This window comes from Rhincodon typus, chromosome 6 (assembly GCF_021869965.1).
Source record: "Rhincodon typus isolate 14 chromosome 6, sRhiTyp1.1, whole genome shotgun sequence".
NCBI lineage: Eukaryota > Metazoa > Chordata > Chondrichthyes > Orectolobiformes > Rhincodontidae > Rhincodon > Rhincodon typus.
This window is the reverse complement of record NC_063337.1, coordinates 21,393,875-21,411,104: the sequence shown is the minus strand read 5'-3', so window position 1 is coordinate 21,411,104 and position 17,230 is coordinate 21,393,875. Positions and strand designations below refer to the sequence as shown.

At 39.4% G+C, this 17,230-nt stretch overlaps 1 protein-coding gene across 7 annotated transcripts in view; it reads left to right on the top strand.

Moving 5' to 3' along the window:
- The window catches only part of LOC109913291 (F-BAR and double SH3 domains protein 2), a 249,340-nt gene extending 232,397 nt beyond the window's left edge, over positions 1–16,943 (top strand). For all 7 annotated transcript variants that reach the window (XM_048597836.1, XM_048597835.1, XM_048597834.1 and 4 more), the window contains one exon: positions 12,217–16,943. In XM_048597836.1, the coding sequence (XP_048453793.1) occupies positions 12,217–12,300 (84 nt within the window). In that variant the 3' untranslated portion in view covers positions 12,301–16,943. The remainder of the gene's footprint in view (positions 1–12,216) is intronic.
- The last annotated feature ends 287 nt before the right edge of the window (positions 16,944–17,230 follow it).

Below are 17,230 nucleotides of genomic sequence, written 5' to 3'. Positions count from 1 at the left end.
GCACTGATGGTGTTACCCAGCAGGGTAATGAAATATCTGCAAACTAACAAACCAGCTCGGCGAGCGAACCGACCACAGCATCCACATCCCAAGCTACAAATCTACTCAAGAACCAAGTGACATCATCCATAGTGATTATGTCAGAGATCAGGTGGTAAGGAAGTCTTGTCAATCCTTTGTAGACAGACATATCTCAAGTATTTCATGTAAATAGTTAACAGTTGGATTTAAAATACAGAAGCCTCACCATCTTTATTAGCTAGATTATCTGCTTATTAAGGGGTTCAACTTGTGTCCAAACCTTACAACATGATGAGAATATGTGGACTCTGAAAATGTTGCCTTTCAGATTTCATCTAGAACATGACAGCATAGTGTAACCAGCTAAAGAGACTTGTTAACAACAGTGAAGACAAAAACAAAAATCACAGAACCAACTTAAAAGAGAAATCAATAACTGACTTGAAGAGAGAATTGCAGAAAAAAATAACAATTCTACTTAATGATTCAAGATTTTAATCTGTGAGCCAGAGATACACAACTAGGTTAAAAAAATCTCAAACAGGCTTAATGAAAAGAAAAAAACACAGAAGAATTTGGAAATCAGCACAGAACTCAGGCTGAATGGTTACTGTTTAAAATTTTAAATCCTAACAGAACCACAAGGCAGAACCAGGAGAGTAAGATATCAGGGTGACCGGTTAGGATACTGTCAGCAAATGGAAGACAATTTAGAATAACAGTTGATATGAGTAACTGCTGAGAGCACAGAGAAAAAGAAGTTTGATCTTTCAGAAGGATTAAGGGGGTGGCCGTGGGAACCCGCATGGGCCCAAGCTATGCCTGCCTCTTCATAGGATACATGGACGAGTCCCTCTTCCGCTGCTACACTGGCACTATCCCCCACCGCTTCCTCCACTACATTGATGACTATCGGCACCGCCTCATGCTCCCACAAGGAACTTGAACAGTTCATCAGCTTTCCTAGCACCTTTCACCCCAACTTCAAATTCACCTGGACCATCTCCAATACCTCCCTCTCCTTCCTGGACCTCTCTGTCTCCATGTCTGGTGACCGCCTCAAAACTGACATCTATTTCAAGCCCACCGACTCCCACAGCTACCTAGATTACACCTCTTCTCACCCACCTTCCTGCAAGAATGCGATCCCCTACTCCCAATTCCTCCACTTCCACTGCATCCGCTCCCAAGATAGGGTGTTCCACTCCCGGTTATCCCAGATGTCCTCCTATTTCAAGGACCATAACACTTACCACCACCACCATCCCCACGCCCGACACCCCCACCACCACCACCACCACCACCTTTGGTGGTCGAAAATGCTCTCAACCGCATCTCTTGCGTTTCTTGCACATCTGCCCTCACAGCCCCTCCCCCCAACAGAAACAAAGACAGCAACGCCCTTGTCCTCACATATCACATCACCAACCTCCGTATCATTCTCCGCCACTTCTGCCACCTACAATCCGACCCGACAACCAAAGAGATATTTCCCTCCCCACCCCTATCTGCCTTTCATAGGGACTGCTATCTCTGCAACTCCCTCATCTGCTCCACAGTCCCCACTGGCCCCACTACCCCTGGCACCTTTACCTGCAACTGCAGGAAGTGCTACACCTGCCTCTACACCTCCCCCCACCCCCACCTCCATTCAAGGCTCCAAACAAACCTTCCACGTTAGACAAGCGTTCACCTGCACATCCGTCAACTTGGTCTATTGCATCCGCTGCTCCCGATGTGGCCTCCTGTACGTCAGTGAGACCAAGCGGAGGCTCAGAGACCGTTTTGTAGAGCAACTGCGCTCTGTTTGCGACAAACGACAACACCTTCTGGTCGCGAACCATTTCAACTCCCCCTCCCACTCCCTGTGTGACATGTCCATCCTGGGTCGCCTCCAGTATCACAATGACACCACCTGCAAGCTGGAGGAGCAGCACCTCATATTCCGCCTTGGGACCCTACAGCCCAATGGCCTAAACATGGATTTTACCAGTTTCAAAATCTCCCCACCGCTGGCCTCATCCCGTGACCAACCCTCCCTCTCATCCCTGCCTCCTTGACCTGACACAACCTGTCCATCTTCTCTCCCACCTATCTACCCCTCCCACCTCACTGACCAATCCCCACCACTCCCTACCTGCACTCACCTATCACCATCCCACCTACCTTCCCGAACCCCACCCCTCCTATCTCTCTTCATTTCTGAGCTCCCTTCCCCCTCCCCATTTCTGAAGAAGGGTCCCAACACAAAACGTCAACCTGCCGGCTCGTCTGATGCTACCTGGCCTGCTGTGTTCCTCCAGCTCCACACTGTGTTATCTCTTGCAGAAGATAAGTAAAGCTTTTAAACAATTGAAGCATTTTGAGGGCAGAACAAAGTCTTAATGGTAAAAAGTTTGATCAAAAAGTTTGAGTTTAAACAACGCTCAGAAACAAGGAAAGAATTCTGTTGAAAAACAAGTTTAAAACCAGGTTTTTAAAAAAACAATAACACCCAGCAACTTTAGAAAACAAAAATTAATTCAGAAATTTCTCTGTCAAAAATATCTAAACACAACAATGAACCAAATCTGACACAATATTGTGACTATGGAGAAAGAGATTCATAAGATACAGAATTCAGTTTTATTCACTTACAGGACGTGGGCATCTCCAGTTCTCCATGAGAAGATAGTGATAAGCTGTTTTCTTGAACTGCTGCAGTCCACTTACCATTAGAAAGGAGTTCTAAGAACAGAAATATGTTTCTAAGTCAGGACTCAGTGATTTGGAGAGTAGTTTACAGATATTAATGTTTCCATGTATCTGCTGCCCTTGTGCCTCTAGGTGGTAATCCCCAGTGCTTTGGAAGGTGCTGTCTAAGGATCATTGGTCAATTTCTGCAATGCAATATGTAGGTAGTATACACTGTTGCTACTGAGTGTTAGTGGTTGAGTGAATGAATCTTTAAGACCATAAGACGTAGGAGCAGAAATTAGGCCATTTCAGCTCATTGAGCCTGCTCCACCATTCAGTCATGGCTGATAAGTTTTCTCAACCCCGTTCGCCCGCCGTCTCCCTGTAGCCCTTGATCCCCTTGACAATCAAGAGCCTATCTATCTCCGTCTTAAATATACACCATGACCTGGCCTCCACAGCCTCCCATGGCAGTGAATTCCATAGATTCACAACTCTCTGGCTGAAGAAGTTTCTCCTTTTCTCTGTTCTAAAAGGTCTTCCCTTTACTCTAAGACTGTGTCATTGGGCCCTAGTCTCTCCTACCACTAGAAACGTCTTCCCAACATCCACTTTGTTCAGGCCATTCAGTATTCTGTAAGTTTCAATTAGATACCCCCTCATCCTTCTAAACTCCATCGAGTATAGACCCAGAATCCTCAAATGTTCCTCATATGTTAAGCTTTTCATTCCTGAGACCATTCTTGTGAACCTCCTCTGAACTCGCTCCTGGGTCAGTACATCTTTCCTGAGATATGGGGCCCAAAACTGCGCACAATACTCCAAATGTGGCCTGACCAGAGCCTTATAGAGCCTCAGAAGTACATCCCTGCTTTTATATTCAAGTCCTCTCAAAATAAATGCCAACATTGCATTTGCCTTCCTGACTACTGATTCAACCTGCAAGTTTACCTTAAGAGAATCCTGGACTAGAACTTGCAAGTCTCTTTGCACTTCAGACTTCTGAATTTTCTTCCCATTTAGAAAATAGTCCATGCTTCTATTCTTTTTACCAGAGTGCATGACCTCACACTTTCCCACATTGTACTCCATCTGCCACTTCTTTGCCCACTCTCCTAACCTGTCCAAATTTTTCTGCAGCCTACTCACCTCCTCAATACTACCTGTCCCTCTACCTATCTTTGTATGGTCCGCAAACTTAGCCAGAGTGCCCTCAGTTCCTTCATCTAGATCATTAATACATGTCTTTGTGCATGTGGTGCCAATCAAGCAGACTGCTTTGTCCTGGACAACGTAAAGCTTCTTGAATATTTTTGGAGTTGCATTCATGCAGATAAGTGGGGAGTATTCTATCACACTTCTGACTGGGGCCTTGAGGATATTGGACAGGATTTGGGGAGTCTCTGACTAGCCCTTGTAACCATTGTACTTATTTGGCTAGTTCAGTTCAGTTCAGTTTCTGGTGAATGGTAATCCTCAGGATGTTGATAGTGGGAAATTTAGTGATGGTAACACATTGAATGTCAAGGGATGTTGGTTAGATTCGCTCTTGTTGGAGATGGAAATTGCCTGGCACTTAAATGGCACAAATATTACTTTCACTTGTCAGCCCAAATGTGGATATGGACCTACAGAGTATGAATTGTTTCATTATCTGGGAAGTCACGAATTGCTGAAACTTGTATAATCAGGAAATGTCTCCGCTTCTGACCTTCAGTTGGAGCAATGACGGAGGATGTGATCTTGAAAAACTCCTACAGAGGTGTTCTCAGCTGAGATTGTTGACATCTAACGACCATAACCATCTTCCTTTGTGCCAGATGTGACTTCAACCAGTGGAGAGTATTTTCCCACAGAACCAGATTTGCTCTGGTTCTACGAAGCCACACTCAGTCGAACACAGCATTGCTGTCAAGAGCAGTCATTCCTGGAATTCAGATCATTGTCCACATTTGAACTAAGGTTATAATGAAGCCAGGAGTTGAGTCATTCTGGCAAAACTCAAACTGAGTATTAGTGAGAAGGCTGTTGTTAAGCATGTATTAATTGATAGTGGTGTTAATGACACGTTCCTTCACTTTACTGATCGGGAGTAGGCTGAAGGAGCAGCAACTGGCCAGGTTAGATTTGTCCTGTCTTTGTGGAGAGGGCATATTTGTGCAATTTTGCACATTTGGGTAAATGTAGCTATACTGGAATGAGTTAGCTTGGAGCGCAGCAAGCTCTGGGACGCCTGTCTTCAGCACTATTGTTTAAATGTTTTGAGGGCCTACATGTTTGCCATATCCAGTGCCTCAAGCTGTTTCTTGATATCACATGGAGTGAATTGAATTGGCCGAAGACTGGTGTCTGTGATATTGGGGATCTCCAGTGAAGGCTGAGATGGGTCATCCACTTGACACCTCTGGATGAATGTTGTTGCAGAATGATTACATTTTATCCACTATTTAGCATCCTGCTGCAAGTTGCTGGATTTAACGTTTAGACATCTGTCTTTGGCATTTACAAAGTGCTTAAAAGCAATTAAATGATTTAAAGTCAGCATGTAATCGGTGAAAAAAAAAACAAAAGAACAGCGGATGCTGGAAATCGGGAACATAAACAAATTTTCTGGAAAAGCTCAGCAAGTCTGGCAGCATATGTGAAGGAAAAAACAGAGTTAATGTTTTGGGTCCAGTGACGCTTCTCAGAACACAATCGTAATCAGTGGATGTAATGTAATCAGTGACACTGGTTTCCAAGAAAGGGTGGCATCTGAAGGAAAAATTATCCCCAAAAAGGCAATGGAAGAGAAGTTGCCACGTTAAAGTGACTAATGAACCCAGTCAAGTGGAAAAATACGCAAGAACTGGAAATAACTAGCCTCAATATTAGTTTGGTGCCAGTATCTATAAATGGAAATTTCAGACAGACCAGTGTTTAATGTATGCAACCATGTAGCAAAAATCAAATTGGCAAACATTGACACATGTTTTACAGAAAAGGTTACAATCTATTATAAAGGATGTGACAGCCAAATATTTAGAAAAGAATGGCAAAGTTGTGTAGAGTCAATATAGATTTATGAAAAGGAAATCATGTTTGACAAAACTAGACTCCACATTATCGGAATTATTTTTTGAGATTTTACTTCCAGCATAGACAAAGAAGAACCAATGGGTGTGGAATATTTAAGTTTCTAGGACTCTAATGGTGGGATTGGAACCATGTTCTATAACACTAGTCCAGTGGCATTACAACTACACCATAGCCTCCCCTTAGAAATACTGGGGCAGCAGGTTATGCTGTTCACAACTTTAATTCACCACTTACTTTCCGTGCACCAAATGGCCTGACAAAAATCAACCAGGATGCTTTGTGTGAACTAGACTTCGATGCTGCTCTTTCACGGGAAATGAAAAGGCAAGATAAGAAATCAACAAATATAAAAACAAGCTTCATGGACAATAGTCAGGCAGAAGGGATTAGTTTAATTTGGTGTCATGTTCCACACAACATTGTGGGCCGAAGGGCCCGTTCCTGTGCTGTACTGTTCTATGTTCTTAATTTTGAGTAACAGGAGGACACCAGCAAAAAATCAAGTAATCCATCAAAGGCACCAAATTGGCCAAGAATCATTTTAATTTTAATTAAATTAACATTGGCCTTAACTGTGCATTTATATTCTTTATAATTGGAAAACAGAGGAAATTTGAGTTAGCAAATCAAGAAACACTTAAATCACTTCTCCCTACAACTGGCTGTACATAAGGAATAAAAAACTTGACCAGTTTAAAAAGAAACTCCAATTCAGTTTATCATCCTGCTAGATTGTTTCCTTGCAACTAACAAGGATGAAAAAGGCACCATGTTGTATGTCACAGGATTGTGACAGAATAATATTCCAGTATAAATAAATGCTGCACTTGCTGACATCCAGAAGTGAGGAAGTTAACACAGAACTGAGGGTTTTGTGCTTAAATGCACACAGTATACAAAACAAGGTAAATGAGCTTGTAGCGTAGATTGAAATTGGCAGCTGTAAGGGGATCAGGGCTGGCAACTAAATATCTAAGGGTACATTTTTTTTTTCTTTATTCTTTCATGGGATGAGGGCATCGCTGACTGGGCAGCATTCATTAATCCCTAATTGCCCAGAGGGCAGTTCAGAGTCAACCACATTGCTGTGGGTATGGAGTCACATGTAGGCCAGACCAGGTAAGGATGGCAGTTTCCTTCCCTAAAGGACATTAGTGACCCAGATGAGTTTTTCCTGACAATCAACAATGGATTCATGGTCATCATTAGATTGTTAAATCCAGCTATGTTTTTATTGATTTCAAATTCTACCGCCTGCCGTGGCAGGATTTGAACCTGGGTCCCCAGAACATTGTCTGGGTCTCTGGCTTAACAGTCCAGCGATAATATCACTAGGCCATCACCTCCCCATTGCCCTGTTGAAAAGACTAGCAGATGAGCCAAGGAGCCAGGGCTGCCTTGTCAGTAAGAAATGAAATTAAATCAATAACGAGAAATGATATCGAGTTGGAAGATGTAGAATCTGGGTGGGTAGAGTTGAGTAACTGCAAAGAAAAATGACTTTGATGGGAATTGTGTAGCAGCCTAGCAGTAGTCAAGATGTAAAAAGAAAATAAATCAGGAGATAGAAAAGACATGTAAGAAAGGCAATTTACAATAATCATCCAGCGATAGTAGGAACTGCCAATGCTGGATAATCATGGGGGACTTCAAGATGTGGGTAGACTAGGAAGTTCAGGTGGTAGCAGGTCTCAAGTAAAGGAATGCGTGGAATGTCTGCAAGATGTTTTTGTTTGGAGCAGCTTGTGGGAGACTCCACTGCAGAACAGGCAGTTCCGGATTCGCTAGTGTGTAATGAGGCTGACTTGATTAGGGAGCTTAAGGTGAAGAAATCCTGAGAGGTCAGTGACCACAATATGATAGAATTCACCCTGCAGTTTGAGAGGGAGAAGGTGGAATCAGAACTAATGGTATTATAATTGAGTAATGGTAACTACAAAGACATGAGAGATGAGCTGGCCACAGTTGATCGGAAGGGGAACCTAGCAGTGAAGATGGTGGAGCAGCAATGGCAGGAGTTTCTGGGGGTAATTCAATACGCACAGCAGAAATTCATCCCAAGGAAGAATAAACATGCTAAGGGGAGGAGGAGGCAACCATGGCTGATGAAGGAAGTCAGGAATAGCAGAAAAGCAAAAGAAAAAGCTTACAATGTGGTGAAAATTAGTGAGAAGCCGGAGGATTGGGAAGTCTTGAAAAAAACCAGCAGGGGATAACTAAAAAATCTGTATGGGGGATGAAGGTGACATATGAGAGAAGCTAGCTGGTAATATAAAAGATTGCAAGAGTTTTATTTTTAGATATCTAAAAGAGAAGAGAGACAAGAGTGGAAATTGGACCACTGAAAAATGAGTCTGGAGAATTAGTAATGGGGAGCAAAGAAATGGCAGAGAAAATGAATAGGTGCTTTGCACCAGTTTTACAATAGAAAACACCAGCATACCAGAACTTCAAGGGAGACAGAAGGTGGAGGGCAGTGCAGTGATCATCACTATGGAGAAGGTGCTGGGGAAGCCAAAAGGTCAGAAGGGGGATAAATCACACGATCTATAAAGATTACACCCCAGGGTTCTGAAGGACATAGCTGAGGAGATCATAGAGGCATTGGTAGTAATCTTTTGGGAATCTTTGGATTCAGGGAGGGTCCCAAGAGAACTGTAAAATGGCTAATGTAACACACTTGTATAAGAAGGGAGGCCTTTGTCGTTGTAAAAAATTTTAGAGCCCGTTATTAAGGATGAGATTGCGGAGTACTTGGAAGTGCATGGTGGAAAAATGCTGAGTCGGCATGGTTCCATCAAGGTGGGTGTTCAATCCTGACAAATCTGTTAAGATACTGTGAGGAGGTTATATGCAATTTAGATAAAGGAGAGCCAATGGACGTGATCTGTTTGGATTTCCAGAAGGCCTTTGACGAAGTGCCACACAGAAGGATGCTCAATAAAATAACAGCTTATTGTATTAATGGCAAGGTACTGGCATTGATAGAGGATTGGCTGACTGGCAGAAGACAGAGGGCAGGGATAAACGGATCTTTTTTCAGGATCACAGTCGGTGACTAGTGAAGTTCTGTAGAGATCAGTGTTGGGACCACAACTGTTCCTGTTAAGTATTAACTATCTAGATTGGAGGGGAATTTACAGCTGGTGGTGTTCCCTATATCTGCTGCCGTTGTCCTGGATGGTAGTGGTTATATTTTAATTGTACAGCCTAAGGAGCCTTGGTGAATTTTTGAAGTACATTTTGTAGATGATACACACTGGTGGTACTGTGCATCAGTAGTGGAAGGACTAAATGTTTGTTGTTGTACTGCCAGTCAAGCAGGCTGGTTTGTTCTGGATGGCGTCTAGTTTCTTGAGTATTATTGGAGTTGCCCTCGCCCAGGCAGTGTGGAATATTCCATCACACTTCTGACTTGTGCCTTGTAGATGGTGGCCAGGCTTTTGGGAGTCAGAAGGTGAGTTACTTGCTGCAGTATTTCGAGCCTCTGACCTGCTGTTGTAACTACTGTATTTATATGCTTTAAGATTTGGACAACCTATGTGCAGCACACTTATTTGTTCTGGTGAAGATATAGCAGGTGATGCAAACTTGCATTTACGAACTAAAAAGGAATCCGACAAACTTAAGGAACATTTAAAAGCCTTCAGTAGTCACCTTAATTTCAGAGCAATTTTGATTTTAGAAAGTGCCAGAATACAAGAATTCAGTAGTCAATAGAAGATAAATCAATAGAAGATATTATCAATGATTTATGCAAAGTAATACATCAAGAGAGATTCAAAAGCAAAATTAATCAGATCGTATTGTTGGAATAGCTGATGACTTTCTATTATAATTGTTACATTGAAAGCTTTTAAAAAAAACACAGCTGGTGAGACAATCAGATGTTTGAAAGTAAAATAGAGCAGCCCTCAAAGGTAAACAAAAGCGACAGTACAGGCAACTTCCAACGTCATTGCAATAGCTGAAACACAAAATGTGGAAGGGAAGAAAACCCTGCCTGTATTGTGATGCAGTAAAAGCCTCACATGCAGGATTAGTTTCTGCTTATAAAGCAGAATTCATCCAATGCAAGTAAAGTGATCATTTTCAATAGATATGCCAAAGTAGAAGTCCAATCTGTCAAAGACCTAAAGGTATCGCCTGATCTGTCCATGATGTGCAGCAATCTGCAGTGGAAGATGTGCTCTAGGGAAGTCAAAGAGCCAACCACATTGTCTAGATCGCAGACATCTGCGTCAATGAACATGTAACTGACTTCAACTGAGACACAGAAGTAAGTTTAACCAAATTGTCAGACAAGGAATCGTGATTAGCAAGACATTGATTACGACCAGCAGAAATTCAAATGTATAGCAATGATGGAATCTGATTAGAAGTTAAATGAATGATAAAAGCAACCCCCAACCCCACACAAAGAAAAATAAACACTGGAAACATTGTATGCCTTTACATGACCAAGAATGTTCTCTGATAAGCAGAACACTATGTATTGACCTCAATCTCACTGAGGAAGTTGAAGAAGTCAACTATCAACAGACAAGAATTCATTCCCAGCAAGATTTTCTGGAATTAATTTACAGGACTGGGAAGTCTTATCACATTAATGGAAGTCACTAAACCTCTATGACTCACTATGCCTTGAAAAGTACCACACTGACTAATGAGCAAATTCCGATACCAACTTGAAGAAGTGACTGGAATGAAAATCTTTTTTTCTGGTCCTAACGCCAACAGTATCATGGTCAGGAATGATCCCAGTCCCTTAACCATATAGTACAGTTTGATTCAGCAAAGCTGTAGCAAGAGAAATAAATCCAATCCCCTCCATGTCCAAATTTATCGAAAGACATCGTAATTGGCCAGACTGGTTTTGTCTGGCTTTTTATGCACAGTTTCAACTCAACAAAATAAGTGATATACATTCTCTGGTTCACTTCTCAGGGCAGTGCCTTGACCAATCAGAGTCAATCTGCCTGGTTTAAAATTTAAACAAAGCTTGGCAGTTACATTCATCATGAATGCCAACCAATTAACAATCTCCTTTCATACAGTATTAATATTGTTAACCCATTACATTGCTAATTTTTGCAAACTGTCCTGATAAGAACAAAAACAAAAATTGCATAAAATGTGACTTTTTCAACAGTACTTAGTTACTGAAGCAGTCTTTAGAGCATTAAAAAAAAATGACAACACGTGTGATACCAGACCAAGTTGTATCAGACCAGAGCTCTCCATTTGGTAATCAATATTTCATTAATTTTAAAAAGTGAATTTGAACATCCTGAAAGTTATCCTAGATACCTCAGTCTCATGAAGTAATGCAAGGAGTTGGAATGATTAACTCAATGGTGAAGAAGAATATAGAATTCCAAGTAACAATCATAAACTACTTGTCCACTGCATAACTTTGATGATGCTAATCCACAGAGTAATTGATGGGACTTACGAAAGAGGAGGATGCTATCCGGGCCATGAATGAGTAAAGACTTATTGCCGAGCCTTTGTTGACCTACATGACTCGAGAAACTCATGTAATTTGTTAACAGGGTAGCAATAAAATCTTTACTGTTTAAAATACAGGAAGAAGCCTTTGGGTATTTACCAGTTAGGTGAGACCATTCATTTAGGAAACTGAGTTTAGCTCCAAACTTTACAATATACTGCACAGAACAGGATCAGATCTGACGTTTAATTTTTGAATACTATATCACATGGTATGTTTAGCCATTGCATTAATGGGTAGTTTAAGATCAACACTATGGCAGAGTTTTGGCACACTTTAATCAGAACAGGTCCAGATTTACCATGTCGTGCTCACCATTCAACAGAAATCTGAGGTCTTTTGAGGTGCAGTGTCCCTACCCAGGTTCAAGTCCTACCTGCATCAGATGTTTGTCATGACATATTTGAACAGATTGAATAATATAGCTAAAACAGAAATAGAAAGACTTGTGTGATCTGGCATGCTGCAATTCCCTGTTCACATTTGCTTTAGCTGTACAGAACTATCAAATGTATGTGAAGAAGAGTTGATAAATCTGGAGTGAGTGTTAATTATATTTGACAGAACACAATGTAAGCACAGGTGAGCCAGAAGGTTTTGGAGTGATTGGAAGATAGAATGGATACAGTTCTAGTTTTCTTTTAATATGGTATTGTAATTATTGGATGGCTGATAACTGTCTTAGTAGCTGTCACCCATGAAATTTATTTTAGGTCTGCCCCAGAGCAATATTTATACGTATCGTTATAATGCTATTTGAACAAAGTTCTGCAATTTGATTAAACCTGGTTCTATTGCCAAATTAGTCATAGGGACACTTGGCAACCACATCACACATTAGCAGAGACTTTGTCATACGGATAATTTGTCTTAATAGTAAAGCAAATAATTAATTTCATGATATGCTGAAGAGATTTCTCTTTTTGCAGGTACGGGCTGCTCCACCTCCACCTACCCAGCACCATCGCAGAAAAACAGAAAAAACAGAGGAAGTAGAAATAACTTTGGTGTAGCAACAAATCACCATTGTGCAATTAGACTTGAGACTGAATTATTCAGCATTTTCAGTTTCAGATTCCTTTAAGTTCTCCACCACCAGAGCAATGGAATCTACAGTTAAGGAGCAGTGGATGGCAATGGAAGAAAAGGGCAGTTATGAAGTGTGGGTCCTGAGGAAAATTGGCATTCCTTCTTTGATTTACAAATATCACGTGCCTTTATAACCACCACTTTATCTTTCTGGTGATTTAAACTGGCCTTTTTTTTTTTGCCTTTTTTTTAGTTCAGTGAGAGGAATACTGCTTGACCAGTCTAACTTTTGGTTGGTCCAGTCTTGGTTCAATCCTCTCTTTTAAAGACATTTAACACACTGCTTCATCTGTCCCCAGCGCAGCAGAGTCTGGTACTTCTGTAATTATATGCCTATTGTGCTGTGCAGGGCACAGTTTTGGATAAGAAATATATGATTCACTGGTGCAGTTCCAATACATAGCTGTAGATTTCTGCACCAGTGCCCGTCGTGCCAGATACCAATCATTCATCATTGTTTGATGCTGAAGAATGTAGATAGATGTTTTTTTTAAAAAAGGCACAGTTTGTGTTCTTCATACAATTTATATTGTACATTCATTAGCACATTACTGCAGCCATAAGGGTGAACTACTTGTAAAACATATCTCCCTTTAGTATTAATCCAGTCTGTATACGTGTATTCAGCTGTAATGTGCGGTAATGTGAATGGGCTAGAAACGTTGAGGGGAAAAGTTTGAGTAACCAGTGAAGTTCTTTTTTAAGAGGGGCTGGTTCCTCTCAGTAGCTCCAGTGCAAAGAAAGAATCAGACAAGTAAGGGAATGATTAAAAATAAATGCCTCTATCTTAACTCAAAGAGTCTTAGTTTTCCATGTTTGTGTATGACTAATATTTATGCAATATTTCTAGTCAAGAAAGAAAATACATTATGGATATGTTAAAGTGGAAAACTATATAAACATATTTTCAGTGAAAGTGTAGAGCAATGAATGCTTTTCTACTAAGAAGTTATCATTTGGAGGGTATGTTGTCCTCCTTCTTAGTTTAAAACCAACCCTTTAAAATCACTATCTTTTAAATTAGATAATTCTTGCCAGGCTGATTATTTTTACATCCAAAAAAATGACATTGTACTTGCCTAAATAAGTGATGACAGTATTACGCTGGGAAGCATTATTGATTGCTGAGTAATGCAATTTCATGACTGTGATAAGCCATTTGACTTTGTTTCTTGGGTGAATAAAAAATTGAATATTTAATTGCCATGTTTAAATAGGATTGGCAGGTTTGATGTATATCAGCTTAAAAACATAGGAAGCATATTTCCTCTGATATAATGAGAATATCTGTTTATCTTGCCTTTTGCTAGAGCACGCTTCAAATTTCTGAATTATATGCACACTTCAACTTTTATTTCACAGTAAGTGGGTTTCAGATTTACTGTGTTGAATGTACTAAAGTTTAGGAAACTGGAAAATAGGATTAGAAGCTAAGGATAGTATTTCAATTGCTGCAAACTAAACGAATAACTGCCAAGTATTTTCATAAAATGTTAAATTCGAGTAACAAAGTAGCAGAGGTGACGTAATTCAAAAACTAATTTTTCACTGTCGATTCTTGAATGATTCGATTTATGAGAAAAAAGACTTCAAGTCTGTTAACTGTCACTGCTCAAATGATCTTTTCTCTCCTAATCTTTTGCCTTTAACGATAAGGGTTTGATTTGCCGGTGAACATTTGCAAACCAATACTGCCAGAGTTGAAATTGAGCTTAGAAATTGTGTCTTTAAATTCAATTGTAATATTTGGTACTGCACCTTAGTAAGAAATTCTAGACAACCTCAAAATATCTCCATTGGGAGTCATGCATCTTTTAACAACTGATTTGTTCCATTAAGGCAAAAGCAAAACCAAAATGTTCAGATACTGCTCTGCATTAACTTTTCAACAGTTATGCAGACATTAGAAAGAAACTTACATATGATCCATCTTCATATTCAACTCTCTTTCTTCAAATCTAGAAATCGTGTTATTTCCCCATATTCAAGCTTGGTTTATATCATCTTAACAATGGGAATTCAATTTAATTACCCTTTTAATTATTGATTAAACTCCTAGCTTAAATTCAGCAGCCATTCCACTTGTTTTCCTTTTATTCAGATTAATTTCTATAGCACATTTATATGCATACATGAAAGTAAACAATTATAAAGCATTGTACATTAAGCTGAAATACAATCAATCCTATCACCGTTTGCTTAGAAATACAACATATAAAGATTTTGTTACTTTTGGTCATTGAATACGTGATTGAAATATCGAATGCTAAAGGCCAGACCTGTAGTTGTAAGCCGGGGGCTCCCATTTAAAAGACTAAACTCCATTCCCTTTTTTCACCACCTCAAAACACATATGATTCTGGGTAAGATCCCACTGATGAATTCACAATTTATTTCAGTGGTGATAATAGAATTATTTCAGAAGTATTTGCTGTGTTATGCTTCCTGCTAACCAATGCAAATTGATGGTGATAGGCCTGGAGAAGTTCGTTACTAATGGGTTGTGTCTTTCCTCCTGACAAATAGTATCAAAGCAGGAAAACAATGAAAGCAGTAGAACAAAATTGTGAAATTTCAAAACAGGGCAAGTATTAATTACTGCTCTTAAAGTTCAGTCTTACTGACTACCTAGGTTGAGTTGAGAATTATGACTGAATCAGAATTTCTGCTTAAAGTGAGTCCGTGAAAATAGTATGTGCAATTTGTATGCTTGCATCAGGTATGTGTTCGTATTTCTAAATGCTTATCATGATTAATTAAGAAAAAAAATAAAGAAGCTTTGTATGAAAGCTTTGAGGGTAGCATAGATTTTATGTGCAGCAATTTGATCATCTTAAATTGATTTGTGATTGCAAACATAAAACTCAATTGTGCCCTTACACAGTCTCTCATCTCAAAAATTCACCTATTTGTGTAACTGATTTAGGGCATGTTCTGATTTCTGCCTGTGGTGACCTTCGAATTGATCACTACTGCTATACACTGCCTTGCGTCAGTTAGCCATTACGCATCTGCCAGTCAAATCTTGTGCTTTTGTCTCATTATGACATGGAATAAATCTCCTTTTTGCCAAGAAGGGGAAGACACAAGTACAGTTGGAGAAATCTGATCTTTGTTCAGTCCACTTCACCTGAGAAGGACTGTAAATGAGAATAAATAACAGTACTCCAAAATATTAATTGTCCACTGTTTAAATTGATTATACATAGTTATGAAACACCAGTTTATTAAAGTTGCAAATAATGTTGAAGCCTCCCAATATGTAAGTACGTAGTTTCAGTGATCCCCTGATTAAACAGATATTTTGGGGAGAGAGTGTGATGCAGCTTTTTAAATGAGTTAATAACTCAACTCTACCTGTGTGATTTGACCCTTCATTGATGTATGATTATATAAATCCTTGGTAATTATTTTTAAGGCTGCTATCGCACAACTTCTGGAAGCTGTATAATAGTTTAGAAATTAGCACTTCAAAGACATGAATCTGACTTCTCAATCATTTTAGTGTAGATTGAGTAAAGTCATAGCAAGTCACTGATCAAATAATGGTTAGTGTGAATAATAACTGTGCACATTCTTTGAGTAATTCTGTAAACCCTCATTAAATAGTGTACTCCTCACAGAAAATTTCTTATAGATTGTCTACCCATAAATGCATTAACTGTCTGTTTTAAATGTTTGGCTCAGAGGTTAACCTTAAAACTAGAACGGTTGTGAAATATGTGACTGTGTACACATTTGGCTTATTTGAAGCTACTGTTGTTGGGAACCTTTGAACTAGATGCCACACGTTTTAGTTGTGTTCTGTAGATCCAGAACACACTGGATGTACATATACTGCCAACAACCGATCCTGACTTCCATCACCTTGGTAATGTGACGGTGACACTACCTGCTACGTACCTCTTGAGCTGTAGATTCAAATCCTGGTGAAGACCTACAGTCCAAACATGCATAGTAATAGTCAGTGGCTGAGTTTAATCACCAGGCCAAAAAACTGTAACTTTTAAGAAACATAACACTTTTTAATGGAATTTCCAAGAAGAAAGCACAAATAGTTATTGTAATGAGAAAGAAATCAAACCAGGAACATCAAAATGTAAAGTTTTACAACAAACAAAGGTTATTGTTTCTCTAGAACTGCACTCTTATATTTTAACACCCTGTTTTAAATTTTTTTGTATTCTGAAGTTCTTTTGTTTACTTTTATGATGTTTACAGACCATATTTTTATAACCTGACAATATTGCTGTTGCCAACTCACCCAAACTTCATTGATTCCCCCTTACTTCAATTGCCTATTGATTATTTTAAAGTTTGCCCATTTTTTATTTTTTTTCTCATGTATTTTGAAGTTGCATTTTTGCCCTAAATTAAGAATCAAATGGTTTCAGACTATGTTCCCTTTTAGTTGTCTATACATTAGGCTTATTCTCCATATTATACATTGTACAGTGTCAGTACTTCAAGCAGAGAAAGCAAATGTGCAAAATGTTTTCTGCAGTGTATTGGCTGTTAAAATTTGTATTTATTATGTACAAATGTTAAATAAAAATTTGAAACTTTATGCAAGTTTTACATCTTTTTGCTTTTTTCTAAAATATTCATATTTCAGTCTAATTCACAATATGTATAATATCGCAGCATGTTTGACAGTGTTTGATAATGGAAATAAAACTCATTGATGAAAATCTGAAATAATAGGACTGCTAGAAATACACTATATGTCTATGCCCGATGAGATATCATTGTTCAAATAGTGACCTTTCACTGACAGCAGGAGTTAGAGATTGTATGAGTAATAACAGGCAATCACTCGAGAGAAAGGAGAACCAAGTGTAAGATTCATAGATT